The sequence below is a fragment of the Corythoichthys intestinalis genome, chromosome 8 (assembly GCF_030265065.1).
Source record: "Corythoichthys intestinalis isolate RoL2023-P3 chromosome 8, ASM3026506v1, whole genome shotgun sequence".
Lineage (NCBI taxonomy): Eukaryota > Metazoa > Chordata > Actinopteri > Syngnathiformes > Syngnathidae > Corythoichthys > Corythoichthys intestinalis.
This window is the reverse complement of record NC_080402.1, coordinates 20,278,442-20,305,821: the sequence shown is the minus strand read 5'-3', so window position 1 is coordinate 20,305,821 and position 27,380 is coordinate 20,278,442. Positions and strand designations below refer to the sequence as shown.

At 38.2% G+C, this 27,380-nt stretch overlaps 1 protein-coding gene across 1 annotated transcript; it reads left to right on the top strand.

The window, feature by feature from the left end:
* Positions 1–5,640: 5,640 nt before the first annotated feature.
* On the top strand, positions 5,641–25,714 carry adra1d (adrenoceptor alpha 1D). The gene is made up of 2 exons (XM_057843972.1): positions 5,641–6,793; positions 24,779–25,714. Exons 1-2 carry the CDS (start codon positions 5,854–5,856, stop codon positions 25,303–25,305), a joined length of 1,467 nt encoding a protein of 488 aa, XP_057699955.1. The 5' UTR covers positions 5,641–5,853; the 3' UTR covers positions 25,306–25,714.
* The last annotated feature ends 1,666 nt before the right edge of the window (positions 25,715–27,380 follow it).

Here is a 27,380-nt window from a genome sequence, read left to right as displayed (position 1 = left end):
TGGAGCTCTTGAAGATTTATTTGAATGTTAGTGCCACAATGCATTAATAAACCCAATCAGCCAAATCAATCCATTTCAGTAAAACCATCCCTTTGGGATTTGTTACTGTCTTTTGCTTATACTAATGGATGCTGAATCACACTCGGGTAATTATCTCACATTTATGTAAACAAAAAATGAACCACTTGTTAAAAATCCAATCATGATGAAACATTTTTATGATACAAACAAGTACAATGTAGCTGCAGCTTATTAGGTGTCGTAATCTAAGGCAAACCTCTTTGACCTACATATATTCGGCATTCACTTTTTTCCAAACACTCTCACTGATGGCCTCAGCATTAGGTAAACATGCACAGTCTAATGAGATTCAATATAAGAGATCTGTACACAGTCCTTGTCCTCGTAGGGGTGACAGGCAAGCTGAAGTCAACCTCACTGATTCTGAGTCAGAGGTAGAGCACACCCTGCAGTGATCAACAGCCAATCACTTGGCACATGTTAACAAATAATCATTCAAAACAATGAGTAATTTTGAGTTCTCATTTTACCAAACTTGCGTGTTTATAGCACGTTAGATTATATCAAAGTAAGACAGCCCTGAAATTCTATACAAACATTGGAAAGGTAAATCGGAGGTAGAAATTTTAAAGCAACTCTTCATGATGAACAGTTTGCAGGTTGAATTCAGTAAAAAAAAAATTCCACTGGAGTGTACAAAAGTAGTGTATAAAAGTAGTGAACACAAGTAATGAATATAGTGTATAAAAGCAGTGAACAAAAGTAGTGTACAAAAGTAAGTAGTGTACAAAAGTAGTGAGCAAAAGTAGTGAACACAAGTAATGAATATAGTGCAAAAAAGTAGTGAACAAAAGTAGCGTACAAAAGTAAGTAGTGTACAAAAGTAGAATACATAAGTAATGTACACAAGTAGTGTACATACATAGTGAACAAAAGTGGTGTAAAATGTAAGTAGTGTACAAAGGTAGTGTACAAATGTAGTGAACAAATGTAGTGCACAAAGGTAGTGAACAAAAGTAGTGTACAAAAGTAGTGTACAAAGGTAATTAACAAAAGTCGTGTACAAAAGCAGTGAATAAAAATAGCGTACAAAGGTAGTGAACAAAAGTAGTGTACAAAAGTCAGTAGTGTACAAAAATAAATAGTGAACAAAAGTACATTGTTCATTGGGCTATTAATCTGTTTGACCTGACGTCTTTTGTATATATGAGGTGCTCATAAACCTAAGGGATCATTCTGTTTTTTACCGTCACTGGGGTGCATGTTTATGATTGTTTGGACAAGGTGATTGTCACCTTGCATATTCTTATTATTAAGTGACAGTTTTGCACTAATCATTGATTTATGTAAGAAAGACCAGAGAGAAATGTGACAGCACATGACCTTGAACCAGGCTGCCGACTTACCTCCCTACTTCACCTGGCTGGCTGGCTGGCTGGCAAGCTGGTTGACAGACTGATTTGAGGGCAGACTATTTGGTTTACAAACTGACTGACTCCCTTTTCTCATGTTTGATTTTGTTTCAGCTGATATATGCACTTTTTCCTTTAATTATTGCTTTAATTATGGACAAAGCTGGAGTCTTTTGTATAAATCAAATGCTCCCAATTCCAAGGGATTGTTCTGTGTGTATTAACAGAGTTAAATTCATTGGCACTTTCAGTTCTAATAAAGAAAAAAAAAGTTTAAATTGAAGAATTTCTGAATACTTTATTTGTCGTTGTTTTTATTTTCCCCAAGAAATCGAGAAATCGGGTTTGAGAGAAAATAATCGGGATTTTCTTGTTTGGCAAAATCAAACAGCCTCTCGCGCCAATCCAATCCATTTTGACTGGGAAAGGTGAATGAGAAAATTACAATAATGATTAATCATTTTAAAAATAATAATTAAGGCTGTCAAATGATTAAAATTCTGTTTGAGCGGGGCATGTGCGTTAAATGCGTCAAATATTTTAACGTGATTAAATAAAAAAAAAAATTACTGCCTGTTAACGCGATAATTTTGACAGCCGTAATATTAATAATATAAAAATAATTACTAGTGGCGGAACAACTGTGAACAAAGCCCGGGTGCAATGATGATAAACGTACTCCCTCCCGAACATCTAGTGGGTGGGGGTCCGTTTATTATCATTTATATCATTTATCAATTATTTGCAAGGCTTTCAAGACGATTGTCCGATGACGCATGCAAACCGGGCCCCATCGAGGACCGGGTATGGCCGGCAAGGTGGGGGTATATTTTAACACTTAAACACTATATTCTAGCTCCTTGCATCATCTTACGTTTCTGTTTGAACCTCGCCTCGCTCAATGACCCCTTTACGCCCGCAAACTAGGCCCCCTAGAGCAGTGTTTTTCAACCTTTTCTGAGTCATGGCACGTTTTTACAATGGGAAAAATCCTTGATTTATTTGGGTTAATAGGTAACTTTTTTTGACAGCGGCGTCATAAGACTGTCCTAAGACCGTCAAAATTATGACATGACACTACTATGGCCATTACTGAACGCTTATGACAGATGTCATTATGTGTCATCGGGCAAATTACCGTATTTGTCGGACTATAAATCACAGTTTTTTTCATTGTTTGGCTAGGGGTGCGACTTATACTCTGGAGCGACTTATAAGTGAAATTATCAACACATTATTATATCATTTCACATTTGATTTTGGTGTTTTGGAGTGACACTAATGGGTTGGTGAACTTGTTAGCATGTTGTTTTTGCTATTTTTAGCTGAATAACTCTTAATAGTGATGTTACGTTAACATACCGGCCATGTTTGTATTTTGTTGTTCCTGCATCATGTAACATTATCATACAGTACACTTTTTCAGCATGTTGTTCTCTATTGTATTTTTATTTTAGATTGCCTTTCAAGATGCCATATCTGTTCCATGTGTTGGATTTTATCAAGTAAATTTCCCCTCAAAATGCGACTTATACTCTGGTGCAACTTATATTTGTTTTTTTTTTCCTCTTCGTTGGGCATATTATGGTTAGTGCGACTTATACTCAGGTGCGACTTATAGTCCGGAAAATACTGTATGTCACTTGCTCCAATTATGTCCATCTCGGATCTTTTAGGTCCATTCAAAAGTGAGATAATTTGGCGGATAACATTAAAATACATCTGTTATAAGCATTCATTAATGCTCATGACAGTGTGATGTCATAATTATGATTGTCTAATGACAGTCTTACAGTACCACTGTCAAATAAAGTGTTACCAAATACAATCAATAGCAATTTATGAAAAAAACTGGAACAGTAACTGAAGAAATAATTAGCCCAGAACATGAATTTTGATTGTTATTTGCATCTGTAGTGCTGCTATGCATGCTAGGAGGCATGCTGGACAACAACAGTGTCGACAGCAGGTGGCAGCAGGAGGTTTATTGTCTCCCCCAAGGGAGCAGTGATGGCCAAATGAAGCTTCTTAAAAAGCATGAAGCTTTGCAGCCAATTGGTTCAAAGGTTCATGGTGGTTTATCTGACAGTCGTATGATGCCGCTGTCAAATAAAGTATTACCAGTTAATATCTTTTGGTGTAAATATCCCATAATAAAGGGAGGACAGCTGCGGCTTATTTTCCAGTGCGGCTTATCCATGAACAAATGCTGTTTTCGTGTCAAATTTGGTGGTGATTTATTGTCAGGTGTGCCATATAGTGCAAAAATTACAGAACTAATATTTAAGTATTTTTTTAATGAACCAAAATTGTGAAAAGGTTTTAAGTGTAAAAAAGTAGCCACTTGCTCAATAAAGGTTTAAGTCTCAAGTGCCAACTTTTGAATAGCTGTCCCTTTTAGTCACCATGGTCCCTGAAAAGCTTAACAAGTCTTGTTTAGCACTTTCTGTATAACTCATATTACACTGGCCAAAAGTATTGGCACCCCTACAATTCTGTTAGATAATGCTCAATTTCTCCCAGACAATAATTGCAATTACGAATGCTTTGGTAGTAATATCTTCATTTATTTTGTTTGCAATGAAAAACTACAAAAGAGAATGGGGAAATAAAACATTATATTTTGACACAAAACTCCTAAAATAGGCCGGACAAATGTATGTCAATGAATTTTTTACAATGCTCTGCTGGAATTTTAAACCATGTTCTTTGGTCAACTGCTCCAGGTCTCTGAGATTTGAAGGGTGCCTTCTCCAAACTGACATTTTCAGACCTCTCCACATGTGTTCTATGGGATTCAGGTCTGGACTCATTGCTGGCCACTTTAGAAGTCTCCAGTACTTTCTCTCAAACTATTTTGTAGTGCTTTTTGAAGTGTGTTTTGGGTCATTGTCCTGCTGGAAGACCTATGACCTCTGAGGGAGACCCAGCTTTCTCACACTGGGCCCTACATTATGCTGCAAAATTTGTTAGTAGTCTTCAGACTTCATAATGCCATGCACACAGTCAAGTAGTCCAGTGCCAGAGAAAGCAAAGCAACCCCATAACATCAGGGAACCTCCGCCATGTTTGTTTCTTTCTTTGAAGGCCTCATTACCCCCCCCTGTAAACTCTATGTTGATGCCTTTTTCCAAAAAGCTCTACTTTTGTCTCATCTGTCCAGAGAACATTCTTCCGAAACGTTTTTGGCTTTATCAGGTAAGTTTTGGCAAACTCCAGCCTGGCTTTTTGTGTCTCTGGGTCAGAAGTGAGGTCTTCCTGGGTATCCTACCATAGAGTCCCTTTTCATACAGACGCCGACGGGGAGTGCAGGTTGACACTGTTGTACCCTCGGACTGCAGGACAGCTTGAACTTGTTTGGATGTTAGTCTAGTTTCTTTATCCACCATCCACCCAATCTTTCATTAAAATAACTTGTCAATTTTTCTTTTGCGTCCACATCTAGGGAGGTTAGCCACAGTGCCTTGGGCTTGACACTTATTGATGACACTGTGCAAGGTAGACTCAGGAACATTCAGGTCTTTGGAGATGGACTTGTAGCCTTGAGATCGCCCATGCGTCCTCATAATTTTGCTTCTCAAGTCCTTAGACAGTTCTTTGGTCTTCTTTCTCTTACACACAAGGACACAGGACACATGTTGAGTCAACTTTAATCCATTTTAACTGGCTGCAAGTGTGATTTAGTTATTGCCACCACCTGTTATGTGCCATAGGTAAGTAGGAGGTGCTGTTAATTACATAAATTAGAGAAGCATCATTTTTCAAAGGGTGCCAATACTTTTCTCCGGCCCATTTTTGGAGTTTTTAGTAAATTATAATGATTTTTTTCCCATTCTCCCGTGATTTTTCATTGCAAGCAAAAGAAATGAAAATATTACTACCAAGCATTAGTAATTGCAATCATTTTCTGGGAGAAATTGAGCATTATTTGACAGAATTGCGGGGGGGGGGGGGGGGGGGGGGCAATGCTTTTGGCCAGCAGTGTATGTGAACTAATTGAAATAACATGGCAACAATCTTCAGTTTTTTAATTAGTCGTTGAAATAGCCGTGAAGTGTGACGTGGGGAGGCTTATTATTATGAGTTGTGTGACAGAAATTGTGCGCGTTTTGCGTGCGTGTGACGTGGGTGGAGCCGCAGGTTCGGATCTGCTCTCGCTGACTCTGGAAGCCAATTGATGGTCCAAATGATGTCGCCAGTGCACGACGCTGCACAGCCAAGAAGACATGCATACCCATGGCATAGAATTGGAGGCTCTTTTATGTATTTTTGCTGCCTCCTGAACTCCAAACGAGCTCTTGAGCGCATTACGGCCGTGCATGTTCCTGATGTTTTCGGGAGAATTTTACGCACGAGTTGACCGGCGAAGGTGATGACCCACTGAGTTTAAAGTTATTGTGACGTCTGATATTTCTTCAGTATGACAGATTCAAACTTAAGGAACGACAGCAACGAAGCTCTAAATGGATCGAATGTGGATCTTATCTTTCCCAACGACAGCACAACAGCGTGTTTGAACTTGACATTGGACTTTCGATCCGTGTGGCTGGGGCTTTTTCTCGCCTTATTTATTCTGGTGGCGATCGTGGGAAACATTTTGGTCATTCTGTCCGTGTTGTGCAACAGCCACTTGCAGACGGTGACCAACTTCTTTATAGTGAACTTGGCCATGGCGGACCTGCTGCTAAGCATCGTGGTGCTGCCTTTCTCCGCCTCTCTTGAGGTTCTGGGCTGCTGGGTGTTCGGCCGGGTGTTCTGCAACATCTGGGCGGCGGTGGACGTGCTGTGCTGCACAGCCTCCATCCTCAGCTTGTGCATCATCTCTGTGGACCGCTACATCGGCGTCAAACACTGCCTCAAGTACCCAAGCATCATGACCGAGAGGAGGGCGGGTGTCATCCTGGTTCTGGTGTGGGTGTCGTCGGTTGTCATCTCTGTTGGACCGCTCCTGGGCTGGAAAGAACCACCTCCCGTGGACGAGAGCATCTGTAGAATCACCGAGGAGCCAGGATACGCGCTCTTCTCCTCCCTCTTCTCCTTCTACCTTCCGCTCCTGGTCATCCTCATTATGTATTTTCGGGTTTACGTGGTGGCCCGTAGGACAACCAGAAGTCTGGAGGCAGGTGTTAAGCGGGAACGAGACAAGTCCATGGAGGTGGTTCTGAGGATCCACTGCCGCAGCGTGTTGGAGGATACGCGCGCGGTCAGCTCCAAAAGCAACAAGCAGCACCCGTTCAGGGGCTCGCTCTCCGTGCGCCTCATGAAGTTCTCGAGGGAGAAAAAAGCGGCCAAAACCCTCGCCATCGTCGTGGGGATGTTTATTCTGTGTTGGATGCCTTTTTTCTTCTTTTTGCCCATGGGTAAGTGTTTTTGTTAAGGTGTGTTTCTTGAACTAAGTGCCAGCAAAAGAAATTACGGTATTTTCTCTTTAAGTATCACCAACAATAAAATACAGTAGTGTAGAAGGTCTAGGTGTTCATTGACACGAGAATTGCTTCACCCTTATATTTAACTTATTTGCAGCTACTGATGGTGCTATATGTGTGCCAAAAAATTGATTATTAGATGCCTCGAGATTCGACACGTGACGATTTGATTACAATTCATAAATGTTTAAAAACGATGATTTTCCTTAATAACTTTACGACAGCCGCTAGTAGCGGAACAAAATTCAAGACACGTCTGGCGCCTGGACACCTTTAACTGACGCACGCACAATGTTATGATGGATGCAGCTAAAGTTAGTGAGCGAGAGATTTGTTCTTGTTCAAAAGACTTGAACATAAATTTGTGTACACTCAAAAAAATGGGGTGTTCAACTGACATAAAAAAAATTATGGAAAGAATTTGCACCTGATAATATTGCTTTCCTTCAGCATTTAGCAATTGTGTCCTTTTAACATAAAGCACACATGTCTAGCCAATATTAGGCACTCATGTTGCGTGAACATAAAGCACTCTTGTTGAGCCAACATAAGGCACTCATGTTCACCCCAAAATACATGTTCAACCGACATTAAAGAAATACATAATTTGCACCTGATTAAATTGCTTTCCTTCAGTATTTAGCAATAGTGTTCTTTTAACATAAAGCACACGTTGAGCCAACATACTGTAAGGAACAACTAGGGCTGTCAAATTTATCGCGTTAACAGGCGGTAATTAATTTTTTAAAAAATGATCACATTAAAATATTTAACGGATTCACGGAACGACCCACTCACGCATTGCCGCAAACAGAATACAATAGCGATGTTCTACGTATATACAGAGCTAAGAGGCAGTGATAGGTGAGTGGAGTGGATACAGGTATTCATTTGCACCGTGCTTTTAATTGCATAAAGCTTTGACATCTCTTCCACAACAATTATAACTACTGAGGCGAGCAACATGGGGAAGAATGACAGGAGTTGATCTTTTTCTTAACACTCTGCATTGTACACAACACAGAGAAGATATATTATTTGCAGCCGCCACACACAGTCATGGTTACCCACTTCCCATCATGCATTTGGGCAGAACAGTTTTGTCACTACATTATCATTTACTGAAAGCTCATCACATACACTAGATGGCAATATTTAGTCACAATATACAAACTCACATTTATCCTTTAATAATCTATCCGTTGATCCCTTTCACAGAAAGAATGTTAATAATGTTAATGCAATCTTGTGGATTTATTGTTATAATAAAAATATACAGTACCTATGTACAGTATGTTGAATGTATATATCCGTCTTATCTTTCCATTCCAACAATAATTTACAGAAAAATATGGCATATTTTAGAGATGGTTTGAATTGCGATTAATTATGATGAATTAATTTCTAAGCTGTGATTAACTTGATTAAAAAGTTTAATCGTTTCACAGCCCTAATTTTAACGTAAATGGCCGTCAATGGCATCAATTTATATATGCCTCAATGGAATCCAGTACATTGGCATCAATAGTAGTGACATTCATGATAGTCAATGGCATGGAAGTATATACAGTAGCTGTCAGTGGTATTGACTTATTTAGGTGCCACTTCAGTGTCAATGGGCTGTAATGGTAAGTGGTCAAAAATCACAACCACCTATGTTTTCCTGTCATTGAAAATGAAGGGAAAATGTTTGCCATTAAAAATGAATGGAATTCCGGTCATTTTGATATTTAAACGGTGCCGGTCGGTCAAACGGTTCGGAGTTTCCACTGCACCGAAAAAATGTGGATAATAAGATTATGAAAGAAAGAAAGAAAAATAAAGCTGAGGAATTTTACTAGCTGGGCCTTTGCCTTTCAAAGTCCCATCTAATAAAAAATCTCTTTTCACATACAAAATAATAATTCAATGGTGATGGTACCAATGAGGTGTCCCTTACTTTTTCAGGTAGTTGGCAATCCTTATTTTAAATCTCGCGAGAAATCACGAGGCTATTGCAATTAGTTGGAAAGACACGTTAACATTATGTTGCATCAACAATATCTAATCAAGCTCCTCATTCACTGTTCATGTTTATGTAGAGACTGCATGATTCAATCATGCTCACCTTGGAAACATGATGGTTTCTTGCTGAAAATGCACACTGTCTTTTAGTAAACTTTACAACCTGCCTGATTCATTTTTTTTGAGTGATATGAGACAGGCAGGGACCCGGCGGTCACGCTTTGGGTCCTCTTCTGTGCGCAAGTTATTTTTTAGAGCCAGAGGGGAAGAGAGAGTTGGTTGCTCCTTGTCTTTCAGTTGTCCAGCAGTACTTTCAAATCATGTCAATTGAAAGATGTCCTGTGCGTTTATAAGAGGTGAGTACACGAACCCTCTTGTACTGTTTAGCCTTTGTTGTTGTTGTTTTTGAAATGTTAACAGTTAGCGCCGAGCGCTAAGCTATCTAGCGAATTCGCTCACGTGTATTTCCATGTCCATTTGTGCGTTGTTTGTTGGTGTACAAAACTTACTCCATATGCAGAACGTGTAAAACTATGATTAAGTACAGCAGTAACACTACAAACATGTGAAATAGTACAGAAATCTGTGAAAATAAAGTACTAGTATATTGGTTAAAAGAAGTCTTATTTCTAAAGACACTTTGCTTGTTTACAGAAAATGTGGAATCCATTCCACCTGAAAATGTGGAATTCATTCCACCTGTGTAAATTTTATTGTACTGTTGAGAGAAATAAGTACTGCCTTTAAAACAGCTAATGTTTTTGCACCTTGTTAAAAAGAGCATCTCAAGGTCAGCTGTGTGTTATATAGGCATTTTGAGAAATAAGTACTGCCTTTAGAGTTGAATCATTAAGATATTTTAGATAAATAATGAATATAAACATCTTAAGCTACTTTATTAATTGGTAATATATAATGCATCGATAATCGTGATCATCGTCAATACCGTGATCATCGTTCAATAATCGAATCGTAGCACCCTGAATCGTAATGGAATTGAATCGTGGGGTGCCTAAGATGGCACACTTCTAGCACTGCTATATGATCATTTCCAGCCATAGGCAGAGTTTGACTTTTGTGGCGGGGGGGGGCAAAACATGTTGATGACCCCGAAACGCAGTGTCAGGAATAAAATTAACTTACAAGATATATGCTCCGATAGTAGCTTAGTCCATGCTCGTACATACAGGCACCCCAGCTGTGTGTGCGTGCGTGCGTGAGCGAGCGCGTTTGTCTTACCCAGTGGAGCAGTAGAAGCCGCATCCTATTTGACTGAATATTCCAGCCAGGAATATTTATAATCATATGTTGAAAATGAGCAGGGTTTTTTGTTTGTTTGTTTCATATCTTTTTTTAGGGGAATTTTAGATCAGGCTGCTTAGGACAGCTATACTTTTGGCCAAGATCGTCGTTCATTTAATATGGCACGTCCGGTGGTGGCTCTGTTGTACAATTAACATCTTTAGAGGGGCAAACTGAAAAAACGCACACCATTTCAGCGGTGCTCTCCGACATTTCATGGTCCACATCTTCAATCCTTGGTTCTCACTCAGTCATTAGTGTCGCTTTTAAAAGCTTAGGTTTGAAAAAAATACGTGTATTCATCTTGCATCTTCTGTGCCCAGGTGGTTTTGGCTTAGCAAAGCAAATGACTGTCTCTAAGGTGCTAGTCACATGATCCGTTTGGAAAATAATTTTGACCTATTATAAAAATATTTTTTGTTCATTTCATTCATTTTTGTTGTTTGTTTTGTTGCTTTAGAACTTTTATAGACAAAATTTTACCAGCAAAGTCTTAATTTTAAATTAATATATTGGAAAGTCAATTACATGCAGGGACATTTTTGGCCACCGGAGGGGGGGCTATACCCCCTGGCTCCTCCTTAATCTCCGCGTATGCTTCCAGATCTTCCAGTTTTTTGTTTTTGTTTAAATTTTATTTTTAATTTTCACACAAAACCACAGACACGACACTCCCCGCAACAGAGCAAACACCAACACGAAACATAAAGGAAAAATATAACTAGTGAGCACCAAACGATCCTGTTTTCCCCTCTATCGTGATAAGTCAGATTTCCAAATTATACACCTTTTCCCCTGTATGTCAGCCAATTCCCCCAGTTTTTCCAAAACAAATATTCTTTTATCTTTAGCCTATATGTTAGCCGTTCCATAGCCCTCCCAGTTTTAAATGGAAATCTATCACCATCAATTGCAGTAACAGAGTTAATATTTCTGTAAACTACTGGAAAATTATGCACAATTTGAACTGCACTTAAATCCTGACACAAAACATTCATTATTCGTGCTGCTTGTCATCTTAACTGTCCTGGGAGTACTGCAGCATATTTTAGCTGACTATGGACAGGAAATAAGGTATAGTACAACATGAACTGATTGCCATGCAATTTACCTTTTGCAAAAGCTCTGTCTCCTTAGTTACATTTGCTAAGTTGACAAACTTTGTCACTTCAATGGCACAGCCATTTCTGTCAGATATATAGCAAAGTATTTAAAGTGATTTAATTTGGAGCAGTATCACTGCATCCTCTAGATTAGTGGTTCTTAACCTTGCATTTAAAAAAAATATATATATCTAAGCTAGCAAGCTAATAATTTAGCAAATTCCCATTCAAAATTCTCCTCATATTGACAGCATGTTATATAAACAGATCAAAACTTAAGACCATGCTGCCCATTGGTCTGTTGTATTCCCTCATACCAAGTGTGAGTCAACCTTCCACTGAGCAAACCAGTTCCTCCTCCCATCAGATCGAGGTCTAGTGGTTAAAAATGGATTAAGCCTGTAAATTGGGTGCAAACCAGTCCTAAACCTGGTCTAAAAATGCACTTTGCCTGGATTTAATCCGCGTACGAAAATATGGCTCTGTGTTTCTTTACCTTCGCCGAACCTCTCAGACTTACTCACCTAACCCCTGAGGTTTGATTGTACCCGATTAAAAAACACTGCTCTAGATTGAGGCAAAAGGGTTTACAATATGCATTGGTGGGTTACACTGAAAATATGAAAAATTGCTATTGAGGCAAAAGCATACAGGTTCAACACTTACAGCAAAGCAAAGGGTTGTGATACTAAGGTGTCCATTCACAATGTGTTACGTGAAAATAACTAAACGAGTTCAAAGCGCTTATTAAGACCCTGCGTTTACTTTAAAAAAGGAAGTGTCACTTTAATGTTAGTGCACTCATTGAATAGACTGCGGACGAAGATATGACGTTAACTAATTTAGCTAATGAAACAGCTATACTGGAGTGTTATAGACATTATAGCAATGACATCCTAGTAATATATTCGATGACAGTAACTAAAACTTTAATATCTAGTTTTGTGAATGTTCTTGCCTTTACGTGCAAGTTAATAAATTCTCCTCATCCCACTCCTTTTCAGGCATTTTGTTTGTTTTGTTTCTTGTAATGTAAACTAGTTGAAAACTGATGAACTGTGCATGCATGGCATAATGAATGCAACTGCCTGAAATGAATAAATAAATAAAAGTTAGGGAAGACGGCTCACTAGTTAGCCTCTGGCGTTGGCTTAATTCTACCTTAAGAGAACACGTCTGAATGCTTGTTTATTTTTTGAGACATTTAGCTGGGAGTGACGCCGTACATCCCGACTTCGTAACCCATTGGAATTCAGTTGTTTTTATCGGCTTTGGGAAGGGAAAGAAACACATTTATACTGATATACCGTATTTTTTGGACTACAACTCGCACCTGAGTATAAGTTGTACCAGCCATAAAATGGCTAACAAAGAGAAAAAAAACATATATAAGTCGCACCGGAGTATAAGTCGCATTTTTTGGGGAAATTTACTTGATAAAATCCAACACATGAACTTGAAAGGCAATTTAATATGAAAATACAATAGAGAACAACATGCTGAAAAAGTGTACAGTATGATGTTACATGATGAATGAACAACGAAATGTGAATATACTGTCCTCAACAGGACGCTACGGCTCTGTCCTGGCTATACAGCGAGCTAAACTCCCAAATGACGATGCTGGACGTCCGTATAATTTGCTGAATCAATTTTGTCCTCGATACCAAACAGGTTCGCATCAACGTAAATACTGTATTTTTCCGACACAAAGTCGCACCTGAGTATAAGTCGCACCAGCCATAAAATGCCCAATGAAGAGGAAAAAAACATATATAAGTCACACTGGAGTATAAGTCGCATTTTGGGGGGAAATTTACTTGAAAAATCCAACACATAGAACAGATACGTCATCTTGAAAGTTAATTTTGACTAAAAATAAATACAATAGAGAACAAAATACTGAATATGTGTACCGTGTGATAATGTTACATGATACATGAACAACGAAATGCGAACGTGGCCGGTATGTTTACGTATTACATAGCTATTAAGTTAGTCAGATAACTATAGCAAATAGAACATTCTAAGTAACATTCTAGTTTACCAAACCAATCAGTATCGCTCCATAACACCAAAATAACATGTGAAAATGATATGATAATGTATTAATAATTCAGGGGTCACGTTAACCGAATATTTTCCGTCGTTGACCGGTTTTTTAAAACGGTGACGGAAAGTCCGTCCGTCATTTTGACAGGTTGCAATTCACACCCCAGACCACAGGGTGGTGAGTGAGCTTATTAATTAGCTATTGTCTCTCTTAATGCATGACGTCGTTGGCTATTCTGTCAGAATATTGTAGCGTCACCGGGGTCTGGCGGCGGCACCGTGATTGACACATCAACGCGAGGTGCACCCGGTGTGCCAGCGCGTCATCCAATTGGTGGACTAGATTGCCGCCTGTGTATAGACCCCAATCACATGACATCACAACTCCGCCCCCCTGACTGGAGCCGCCATATTGTCCGTCACCTCGTCGTGTTTACACATTACCGCTAAGTACATGCCTCCTATTGCGGCGTGTTTTTCTGCTCGTTAACATTAATAATCAAAATGGTGAAGGCGTGTGTGAAGGTTGGTTGCAGTAACAGAGAAGATAGACGGAGAGACTTGAAGTTCTACCGTATTCTGAGAGACCCGAAGAGGAGAGCGAGACGGACTGCTGTAATTCGACAAGAAATCTGGGCACCAAACGATCACCACAGACTATGTAGTAGTCATTTTATATCTGGTAAGATGCATTTAATATATATTTAGAAGATTTTGGGCTGACAACCACAATTAAGATCGTTTTGTGACGTTGGTGATTGGGGTCTATATAATTGCCTCTCTTTCTTTTGGGGGGTGGAGTTGTTGTTTTGTTGGTGTTGTTGGCCGTAAGCAGAGTAAAAAGAGGGAGAAAAATACCACGACTTCCGTGTCTAATTTTTCGCCGCCAAGCAAGCGCTACAATATTAATTAAAAATGAATGAAAGCTAAATACTATTGAATATGTCATCATTATCATTTTAAAAATTTAAGTGACGGGTAAAAATAGATTATGACCGGATTTTTATGACCCTGGCAGTCAAAATGACAGACAACGAAAATGTCTAGCGCAATCTCTGTAATAATTTCACAGATAAGTTGCTCCACAGTCGCACCTCCAGCCAAACTATGAAAAAAAAAAACCTGTCACTTAAAGTCCGGGGCTGTTTTTCTGCAAAGGAAACAGGTCGACTGATCTATGTAAAAGAAAGAATAAATGGGGCCATGTATCGAGAGATTTTGAGTGAACATCTCCTTCCATCAGCAAGGGCATTGAAGATGAGACGTGGCTGGGTCTTTCAGCATGACCATGATCCCAAACACACAGCCAGGGCAACAAAGGAGTGGCTTCGTAAGAAGCATTTCAGGAGCAGGTCCTGGAGTGGCCTAGCCAGTCTCCAGATCTCAACCCCATAGAAAATCTGTAGAGGGAGTTGAAAATCTGTGTTGCCAAACGACAGCCCCAAAACATCACTGCTCTAGAGGAGATCTGCATGGAGGAATGGGCCAAAATACCAGCAACAGTGTGTGAAAAGCTTGTGAAGAGTTACAGAAAACGTTTGACCTTCATTATTGCCAACAAACGATACATAACCAAGTATTGAGATGAAGTTTTGGTATTGACCAAATACTTATTTTCCACCATGATTTGCAAATAAATTCTTTAAAAATCAAACAATGTGATTTTCTGTTTTTTTTTTCCACATTCTGTCTCTCATGGTTGAGGTTTACCCATGTTGACAATTACAGACTTCTCTAATATTTTCAGGTGAGAAAACTTGTACAATTAGTGGTTGACTAAATACTTATTTGCCCCACTGTATTTGCATAAAAGCGAGGGGTGTACTCACTTTTGTGATACACTGTATGTACACAAAACGGGAGGACAGTGGGAAAGCCAAAGTGCCAGTTTCACCTAAAATTCCTATTCATGTCAGTCAAAGAAAAAAAATGCATACCATAGTGGTATAGTAGTAGTAATTCTCTCAGTAGGTCAAAACATGTTTTTCACGTTCATTTTGTTAAATGTCTTTAGGTATGAATGTGGATGTGAATGGTTGTCTGTTTTTTTATGTGGCAGTCCTGTGATTGACTGGACTGGTGATTGAGTCTATGGTGTACCCTGACACAGTTTGGATTGACTTATGCTTTGTGTGTGTGACTCTGCATAAGCAGTGGGTTATAGTGAAATAGGATGGGCAGGTAGAGTGTAGATTGTACCTGGGATGACAGAAATAGATCAATGCTCCCTTTTTTCTTGTGGGTGCTGTCCTTCTTTTCCATTTTATGTACAATTTTAACATATGTAAGAAAATAGAAGAACAGTATTTGTGTGACCTTTAAGGTAAATCTATAGACAAGTGTCCGAGGTACATCCGCTTTACTTCCGCATTTCAGCTCGCAACTTCCGTTTTACCCTTTCACCATCCAAAACAACAGTGGAACTCAAGTAACATTACTCATTAAAATCCCTCAAAAAAAAAAAAGGGAAATACCACATCCATCTTCCATCGTCACGACATGGGAGGGCAACATGTTCATGAAGGCAGATGTGGAACCAAGCCAGTGCCACCACAAAGATCGGGTGTTTATGTACCCATGTTGCCGCTGGTGTTATGGAAGGTTTGTTATTCCTATCCCTGCACTTTCATATGTCTGGTGCTTAAAAACTACTAAAGCTAAAATCTTGCACACGAAACAACTTGTTGTCTTTAATGTCTTTAATCATGATGATGTTTAATATTAATTACTATAACCATTAGCGGTGTGACAAAATATAGAAATGGTGATATATTGTGATACTTTGTATCCCAAAAGGTTATCGATATGCTCCTGCCAAGAATGAAGATATCATTTTAAAAAGGTGTCAATGTCTAAAATATAAAAAATAAAAAGGAACCAACAATTTGCTACCAAAATCTTCCACCGTGATAGTGTCTCAGTTAACTCTAAAGCCTGAGTTATACTCCCGCGTTGCGGTGACGGCACAGCGACTACGGCGTCATTCGACATTCAATAGTTCTGCGGTGAGGGAACACGTTGCTCTGTAATTCACCGCCAAGCCACTAGAGGGGTGTGGCGTTATGTTTGTACGGTTTTGGGGCATGCTTGTTGACTTCCGCTAGTCTAGTTTAACGGAGAAAAAAATAAACAATGCAAGATGGAACTCTTGAAAGCAAATATTCTGCTCATCAACACTGAATAAATATTGAACATACAAATGTTGAGGGGCAAGCGACGCAGAAGACGGTTTCGAGGCAGTCTGGCCGACTTTTGATGCCGCACAGAGAGTTTTAGACTTGGGTGGAGAGAGCTAGCTGTGGCGGCTAGCTTCAAACTGGCGTCGAGCACTGCGTTCAAGGTCTGCAAAGCCCTCCAGCCTGATTTGTTTGCCCTGTCCTACAACCAGCCTGTGGGAAGCCATAGCAGATTTCTGGCGTCTATGGAACTTCCCAAATTGTGTTGGGAGCCTTGATTTTAACGCTATCATAAAAAGCACAGAGGCACTCTCAATCAGTGATGATGTATCGCGTGTGAACTGTCTGTTATTGAAAATTAAAGATCAAAACAACTCTTTTGACACCAAATCTGTGCTTTATTCTTCATATACTTGAAGTGTGACACGTAAATAAGTCACAGACTCACAGCAAACATATGTACACAATAAATGATGAAGTGCACTAACCAAAAATACGACATAAAGTGATAAAAAGTTGGCAGTTTTTGGCCGACTGGGTCACCGCTTCGTGTGGCCGCTCGATTCCGAACACACACGTCTCGGTGGTTCTTCCATTTTTTTGTTTTTTTTCAATCGCCGGCCTTGCCATTTGGCAATCACAATAATGCCTTGACGAGACTTGCTCTTCGATGATACTCCCGTCGGCTTGGTCCATTTTTGCGTGTAGAAAATAATGTTTGATTCTATTCTACAATGGCGGTGATTTTGCACTGAACCGGAAACAACAGTCTGAGCGGACCAATCACAGTCCGTTTCTGCGACATCATACGCGTCTACGGGACGCGAAGGTTAGAAAATTCGAGAGGAGCGCGTCAGGCTACGGCGCAGGGTCGTAACTCGGGTCTTCCTTGACGGCGCAAGTCTGACGCGGAAGTATAAGTCGGCCTTAAGGCTGCATTGACGGTGCATGACGCCCAATCCTTTTAGACTGGGGGTTTTCAGGGCATTTACAGGTCACTTGCAATTCATTTTCATTTCCTGTTGAGTTTGAGTCACTGCCTATTCATTTGGGTGATTCCCAGGACACTTCCTGTGCTGTAACTCAAAATCAACAGGAAGTGACCCATAAAATATCCCAAAATCAACAGGAAGAAACTCGAGATCAACAGGTAAATTACCTTAAATGGCCCAAAATTACCTCATTGCTTGGCATTGGCTGCCACTGACGGCCATAGACGTTCAATCCATTTGAAGTGGGAGGGATGAACAAATGTTCATTCGCTGCCACCCTCCCATTTCAAATGAATTGGACGTCTACTAGTGATAAACTCATTCCAATTCACAGCAGAAGCTTGTTTTTCTATTTATTATTTGTTGATCAGAAAATCTTTCTAGGATATTTTACAATACTGTATCGATAATCGTTATATCAGCATATCGTCAGATCATCGTTATCATGAGCTTTGTATCGCAAATCGTATCGTATCGTGAGGTACCAAGAGGTTCCCACTCCTAATAACCATTGTACTGCTGTCGCTGCAACACATGCTATCTGCTGCTAGCCTGTTGCTAATCAGTACGTGTAGGATGGCACACGTATGGCGAGGTAGATCCACAATGGCGCTTTGAAGCTGCACGCTGTACAAAACATTCCACTTGCAACCCTACAAATAGGCGCTTCCAGGAGTTCACGCACAGCACAGAAAGTCTTGTAGTGTCATCTACGTCGCGCTGAATCCATTTTTGGAGATTCCTTGTGTTCCTCGGGTTTGATTTTGCAGTTTTAACTTTGTCAAAACACTGCTTACTTCAACCGCACTTCATGTTGTTCTGTCTAAACTGGGAGTTCAGAGCAGAAATGATCAAAGATAGCGCCGCCTATGTTTCACTCGAGAAACTTGTCTATAAAAATTCAGAACAAGTGGCTGAAGGCGAGCTGGTTTCCAAGTTTACAAAATTTTGTAGGTTAAAAAATGTACAGGTATATTTTCAAACTGTAAAAGTTATGTGTCAAGAGTGCAAAACCATATTTTTTTTCCCAATTGCATACATTACCTTTCTGTGTATAGGTGCTTATTACTGGACTATTTTCTTCCAAGGAAAATGAATAATTTCAGGTTGATGAAAGGTTTGTGTATATTTGTGAATTTATTGATTAACCTGTCCTTTTTGTATTGATAAGATAAAAAAGAAAAAACATTTTATGAATACCCACCCCCTATAAACATCAAATTATTTCAAATACTATTTCAAATGCATAGAAAATATGCACACATTTTTTGCAGTCATATGTTAGTGAAAAGCTGTTGAATACCTGAAGTTCCCAGGATTTTTGTTTATTTTAATTTAAAATATACCAAATTTTAAAAAAAATCATCATATCAGATTACCTATCAGTCAAGTGATTATTTGTTGCATCTCTACTATAAGTATTTTTCTTGTTTCCAATTTCCCATGCCTGTGATTTATCAAAACTGATGACGGATGAAAAATGTTCTTACAGCAGATGGCAGGAGGCACATATAGTAATAAACCTGCATTCCCCACAGCATCTGGATATCTGTCAAAGTCATCGTGTTAAATTGAGCTCAAAATTTGAAGTCCACACTGGTACAGGCAAGTTTGAAAATATGAGTTCCAATGGGACTAGTCTGTTCTGCACAGCTTCAAAATTCTAAAGCCACCCATCTCTATTAACTCACAAATTGATGAATGCAGGCAAAGTGTTAGTCACACAGCAATTAGTCACCTTTTGCCAAGAGGGCGCAGACATCTAGTTTAAACACCTATTTATGTCAATCAGGCCTTTTGTTTGGGAAAATGTAGACAGAGTACTTTGACCTTTCCAGTAGCATTTGCCATTTACTAAGTACACTTTGTCGAGGAGATGGGGGAAAAAAATAATCCATCAAGCATCCTGATTTATATATTTTCTCTGTAACCGGGAAAAATAATGAAATGCTGTATGCACATAAATGCACTAATTGCACATGAATTAGGTGAGACTAAATCAAGTTACTTCGGTAACACTCTACAATAAGGGTCCATTAATTAACATTAGTTAATGCATTTTTTAGACAATAACTCATGTTTAAGTAACATGACAATAATTCATTTAATCCCTTATCTAGCATTTATTACCGTAATATATTAATGAACATGAGTTAAATCATTAGTTAATGCATTTTAAGACAATAACTAATGTTTAAGTAACATTACAATAATTAATATAATTGCTTATCTAACATTTAATAATATATTAATTAACATGAGGTAATGCATTAGTGAATGCATAACCAGACAGTAACTAATAGTTTGGTCAAATTAAATATATTTGGGCCTTTATAGGGCTAGGGTTTAGGGTTAGGGTTTGTTAACTTAAGCATTTATAATTTCTTAGTTAAGAAACATGTGTTACACTTTACAATAAGGGTCCAAAAAGCACTCAGTAATGGTTAATAAAGGTTAAGGGGGGGAACTTAAGCTTTTATAATTTCTTGGTTAAGTGATACTTGTGCTACACTTTACAATAAGGGTCCAAAAACATTCAGTAATGGTTAATAAAGGTTAAGAGGGGAGAACTTAAGCATGTATAATTTCTTAGTTAAGGGATACTTGTGCTACACTTTACAATAAGGGTCCCAAAAACATTCAGTAATGGTTAATAAAGGTAAAGTAATACTTATGAGGTACGTTCACGTGAAATAATGCCATACTTAAGGTTAGGTTAGGTTAGGTTATAATATATCATATATATAATACATTACTTAACATTAATTCACATATACATAAGTGCATTAATAAATAGTTATTAATAGGGCTGTCAAAATTATCGTGTTAACGGGCAGTAATTAATATTTTTAATTGATCACGTTAAAATATTTGACACAATTAATGCACATGCCCCGCTCAAGCAGATTAAAATGACAGCACAGTGTCATGTCCACTTGTTACTTGTGGTTTTTGTTGTTTTGTCGCCCTCTGCTGGCACTTGGGTGCGACTGATTTTATGGGTTTAAGCACCATGAGCATTGTGTAATTATTGACATCAACAAGGGCAAGCTACTAGTTTATTTTTTGATTGAAAATTTTACAAATTTTATTAAAACGAAAACATTAAGAGGGGTTTTAATAGAAAATGTCTATAACTTGTACTAACATTTATCTTTTAAGAACTATCCACAGATCGCTTTAACAGAATGTTAATGTTAATGCCATCTTGTTGATTTATTGTTGTAATAAACAAATTCAGTACTTATCTACAGTATCTTGAATGTATATATCCGTCTTGTGTCTTATCTTTCCATTCCAACAATAATTTACAGGAAAATATGGCATATTTTATAGATGGTTTGAATTGCGATTAATTACGATTAATTTTTAAGCTGTGATTAACTCGATTAAAAATTTTAATCGTTTGACAGCCCTAGTTATTAATGTATACTGGTGCTAGTAAGTGATTATGTTATTTTAAAATGAGAAACATTGCTCTGTGAGTCCTTGGGTGCTGCTAACCTAACTTTAAGTATGGTATTATTTCACGTGAACGTACCTCATAAGTATTACTTAACCTTAATTAACCATTACTGAATGTTTTTTGGACCCTTATTGTAAAGTGTAGCGCATGTGTCCCTTAACTAAGAAATTATAAATGCTTAATTTCCCCCCTCTTAACCTTTATTAACCATTACTGAATGCCTTTGGACCCTTATTGTAAAGTGTAGCACATGTGTCCCTTAATTAAGAAATTATAAATGCTAAGTTAACTAAACCTAACCCTAAACCCTAACCTTAACCCTATATAGGCCTATATACATTATATTTCTAATTTTACCAAACCATTAGTTGTTGTCTGGTTATGCTTTAACTAATGTTTTAACTAATGCATTAGCGAATGCATTAACTCATGTTAATTAATATTAAATGTCAGATAAGCAATTATATTAATTATTGTAATGTTATTTAAACATTAGTTATTGTCTAAAAATGCATTAACTAATGTTAATTAAGGGACCCTTATTGTAAAGTGTCAACGTTACTTCACTATTGTCTATTTCAGGCAAAGGCTTGAGAAGATTGAAAAGTAGGTGGTTTGTTTCTGTGAGTCCCTGGTGTGACCACTGAATTAAATCCAGCATTCTACTTTATATGAAAGTCATATTCAGAGTATTTTACATACTAAACATTTACCTCCTGAGCCATGCATCTCATTTCCCACATTCTCTTTCATTCTCCGCTCAAGCAAATCCATTAGGATTTCATGCGACAGCACAGCAATCTGGTGTGGAGGTTGCATGCTCTCCTAGTTCTTGTGTGGGTTTACTCCAAGCTGATACAGCTTCCTCTCAAAGTCCCCAAAAGAATCACGCTTGAAGACTTTAAATGAGTGGTTCTGCTTGCTATTGGTACCAAACCCCATGAGTTTCACACGTGCATTAACCGAACCCTTTAGAATGAGAAAAATATTTTTTGTTGTTGTTTTCTAATTCAAAATCGATGTGTTTAAGCTAGCAAGATAAAACCTAAGTGAATTTCCATTCAAATTACTTTTCATTTACACAGCATGTTTTTAAACAGGCCAAAATGTATGTTTTTATCTTTATTCCTTCAGCATCATCAGACCACTAAACCAATGTGCATATTTTAGAATATATCATTCAAATTTGGAGGAACATATATGATACCGCATTGTTCAACATTAAACCTGCTGAGTTGCATTAACCTTGACCGTGCAGTTTCTGTCATGTTTACATCTCAAATAATATCAAATTTAATGAAAAACCCGAACAAAATGATCGCCAAATTTGTACACAAAGTCATTATGTTAAAAAATAGATATGAATCTTCTCACAAATCCGATAAACTGTGAATTAACAACAAATATTTTTTCCTTTTGATTTGCCTTTCACATTGGAAAATGAAATGAAGTTCGGTTCATTTCACAGTTTCCATTTTTGTTTTCATGTCAACCTTCGCATTCTATCACATCCTTACCTCACATACTATTTTCATGGTGTACAATGTACAAATAGTGTCATTTTATGTACACGCAGTGCAGGTTGGTCTGTTGTACTTCCTCATACCAAGTGAGTCAACATTCCACTGAACAAACTAGTTTCTCCTCCCATCAGATAGAGGAATAGCAGTTGAAAGAATTGGAATGAAGCTTGTAAACTGGGGATTAACCAGTTCAAAACCTGGTCTAAAACGGCACTTTGCCTGGATTTAGTCAACGTCCAAAAATAGGGCCCTGCATGTCTTATAACCCTTCCCGAACCCCTTAGACTGACCGAAGCCAGGTGAAGAACCACTGCTTTAAATTGTCATTTCATGTGAATCTGACTGTGAATTTTTTTTTTTTTTGTCTATATGCACTAGGCCTGAGTAATATATCGTTTAAACATCGCCATCGCAATGTGCGCATGCGCTATAGTCCCATCACAGGACGTGCGATTGTTTTTTTGTTGGTTTTTTAAATGTAAATGGCTGTTTTTCTTCACAAAAGCAGCAATTGTGTCAAATAAACCCCCTTAACCTACACTGAACGGTATTATAAGTATGCTAGGGATGTCCGATTGCATATCTTTGCACCCGAGGCCGACTCACCTGATTTTGAGAATGTGCTGATAGAGTCCCGATTCAATACCACTACTTTGACGCTCACACTCCCGAGAACAGCCTCTCACTTACACAATGAATGAGTTGCCACAGCACAGTTCAGACTGTGTACCAAGCTGAACGATGATTCACACATTTGTGCCTTTGATCGTAGAGCTACCGAGGTTTCTGTGGCCAGATCAAAGCTACAAACCTGTCAATCATCGTTACCTTTAAGCAGAGGTGTGTAGTAACGTTTACATGTACTCCGTTACATTTACTTGAGTAAATTTTTGAGAAAAATGTACTTCTAAGAGTAGTTTTACTGAGCCATACTTTTTACTTTTACTTGAGTAGATTTGTGAAGAAAAAACATTCTCACGTCACTACTTTGGGCTACACAAGAGTCGTTACATTTTTCTTCTTTATTCAACGTAATAGATTTTTTTTTTTTTTTTATTGCCAGCGATGTCAAGAGTAGCGCTATTAATTTCACCAATGAGACATCGCAACAATAATCAAATGACTCCATTTCACCAATCAGACGCAAGGTTGCCGTTCTACGAAGCACCATAAAAAATGAAGTATTTAACATAGAGAGATGCCCTTAACATAACTTGAAAGCGGAGATTGAAACCTTTCTCCCAGTTTTTATTTGGCACTGATTGACCACGGAAAACCGCAGATATGATCCTTTTAATTTCGTAGTAGTAACTATGAAGAAACTACAGTGTTCACTATTCAAACTAAGCACTATTTTTTCGCTAGAGGGCACTCATTCTTTTTGGACAAATAATGCTTCATTTCTGTCTTTTTTTTTTTTTTTCTCTCTCTCTTGCCGGAATTCAATGATTTCTTTTTTGTATTTCTTCGGCTTAATGTGGTTATTTTAATGGGTTATTCTAAAGTATCATTATAACAACAGTTCATATAGATACGTTTGGGCTGATAGAAAAAAATACCATTGTTTAAAAAAATAAAATCAAACAAAAATAAGCAGTTGCAGTGTTACTCATTACTTGAGTATTCTTTTCACTTGATACTTTTTTCTTGTACTTGAATACATTTTTGTATGACTACTTTTACTTTTACTTGAGTAATATTATTTTGAAGTAACGCTTCTCCTACTTGAGTAAAAGTTTTGGCTACTCTACCCATCTCTGCCTTTAAGTACCAGGAAAATAGTTTGGTCGCACTGCTTTTGAGGAGGGAGGGTGAGAGAATGAAACGGAAAAACAAATATATTGTTTTTAATTAAAAACCCGATCCTTTTCACCCAATTCCGATCCTCTGAAAAATGTTGCCATTGGCCCGATTTCTGATCATGACATCGGATCGGGACATCTCTCATGAATGCAATGTGGTCATAGTGAGTCAACCAAAGTCTTCCCAAACAGAGCTATTCAAGTCTTGTGAAAATTATTCTTGTTTTAATATCGCAATTTATCGCAACCTCCCACCAAAAAAATCGCATTGTCTGTTTTTTCCAATTTCGTTCAGCCCTAATATGCACCCTGCGATTAACTGGTGACAAATTGAGACTTTAATCAGAAGTGAATGAATATGTGAAGACAGTAAAAATCATCAATTTTAGTCAGTATGTTTGTACCATTTTGGCGTTTCTATCAAACTATGCACCTTTAGAAATGTCTTACTATAAAAGTTCTGGTGTTTTACAACATCTATGTATTTCCCTTCTTTTAGGAGCCTTCTTTCCAGCGATGAAGCCATCAGAGACAGTATTTAAGGTGGTCTTTTGGCTGGGCTACTTCAACAGCTGCATCAACCCCATGATCTACCCTTGCTCCAGCAAAGAGTTCCAGCGGGCTTTCACCCGCCTCCTCAGGTGTCACTGTCACCGCAGACGAAGGGCTCTGCGTCGCTTCTACGACCAGAAGTGGCGCTCGGCTGTCAAGGGAATAGCATTGGAACAAACAGGACAACACGAGTGTGGCTATACCGTGCAAAGCTCCTGTGGCAGCTCTTTGATAAGCAAGCCAGGGGGGAGTTTAAAGAGATGGAACCTGTTTCCACCGCTGCAAAAGTCCTCTTTTCAGCTCAAAGAAACAGTGAACAATCTCTCAAATAAAATCAAAGGAGGCACAGGGCGAGGCGGCACACCTGCAGTGGTCGATGGAGTTTCAAAGGGGATTTACAACGTGTGTGAACAAAGCAGCTACAGCATTTATGACTTGACTGAGTGTTACGGCCTGAAAGAGACGAACATTTGATGGACCATAAAAGGGTGGTTTATTTTCAAAAAGGCCTTTTGGACCAACATTTGTGGTTCAAAATCAAAACGAACACAATACACGCTGAATAGGGATCAATACAAGAGCTGTATCAAAAATCTGTCTTCAGATAAGTATGGCCAGTTTTTACAGTTTTTGGGTACAGTTCTTTTATTTTTAAAATGGTAATTTTCCTGTGGCCAGTATGTGTAGATGACAGGTGGTTTTAGAATGACAGCAGGATTCCAGCACAAACATGAATTTAAAAGTAAATTCTATCCTTCACATCCATTATAGATTCAACACATTGCTTCATCTTGCTTGGTTCATATATCATTTTTTATTATCGTTTTAATGTTGGTTCGTGTTGACAATGCAAATAAAGACAAGGTGGCTGTGTGGAATTAGATGCTGCAAAGTATTTCTTGTAACTGTTGGGTTCACTGCACAGGTTTTAAATTATACATTCACTTGGCCCTCATAACTGTAAATTCATGTGCAGTGTGCTACTGTTTTGTGCAAATTAAAAGCATTATAAAAAAACAAAAATAAGCTATTTTCTTACTTTTTTCGCCAATTTCAACATGATATCTGCATTTATGAAATTGTATTTGTAATTGAACAAATTACCTGCACCTTCCAGCAGATGTCACTATGGTCCATTTGTTTCCATTTTCATATCACAGTACTTACAATGTTAGAAGCTTTATGAATCATAAGGGTAATTCAGGTGACAATATACACTGGCAGACAAGTTTTAAAACAAAAATAGAATCAGCCAGTGTGAGTAATTTTCCGGGCATGCCACAAATCGAACCTGTTGGACAAAAATTAAACTCACTTTACATAATTTATGTTATTATTATTTTCTTATTTAATTCCACTCTATGGCTGGGACTTGATTATCCATTTAGCATTTATCAATGTGAAAAACATTTTCATAATTATCTCTAGTACAGTAAAGACATATAATTATGAGTCAAAGTACTTTTTAAATTGAATTTTGTGGTTGCCAAGCAGTACTAATTAAATACTTCATGATTCAAATTGAACACAGAGCTAACTGTTGTCGAAACAAACAAAAAAATTATGCGATTAGATTAGATTATCGTTGTCCAAAGAGACGCAATATAAGAAAACTTTTAAAAAAAGACAATACTGAAAGAACAGATGTTATACAGTATGTGTGGGAGAAAATGTCCATTGTTACAGATGCATGCAGTTCACACCGTTTCATATTTTCCAGGCAATTTTTTCCCCATTTTGGCCAGCCTGGCAAATTATGCTAAGGGACGACTTCTACTGCTTTGCTTTATTTTGTTTTGTTTTTCACACTGACAGCTGCAAGAAGGGCACTCTAGGCATGCCCTCCACTTCTGGAATTGGTGGATTGTTCAGAAGTGATACTGAAAATGAAGTCTTTACTAGATTTGGTAGTGACTTCGAGTCGGATTAGGAGTTTCGTAAACAAGTTCATACTTTGTTGTTCATGCTATAGTTACTGACAAGGGCGTAGGTTTACATAGGGACGGTAGGGACATAACACTACCAACTTTTCAGGATGCTCAAATTGTCCCCACCGACTTTTACGCAACTTTATATGCATGATATAATGAGTTCAGTAATACAAATCATTTAGATTGTCTTCCCATATGTTGTCAGGATAGAATTGGCCCTACCATTATTAAGTGAATTATTATTCATTATGTTCAAACTTACATTTACCCCTTTTCACTTGCTGAATCCGCCGGTCCATTTTCCCCTCCCCCCTCACATTCACACAGCCCCGACAGAAATACATGTAGACAACATGCCGCCTCCTCCGCCCACATTGAAGAGGAGGGATATGAGAAGTTGTTGTTTTTTTCTTTTTTTCAGCCAGTAGCAGCAGCAGCCACTGTAAGTAATGTAAAAAATACATCAATGTATTGGAGGTGGGGAACACACCACAATTTTTGCTACTGAAAGTCCGACCTGCATCAGAGTTTGCATAACATTAAACTGTGTGAATTTGCTAACCTGCAAAACTCGAGTAGGAAGATGCTTAGAGAGAAGTGTCCTTCTGTTTGTGTTTT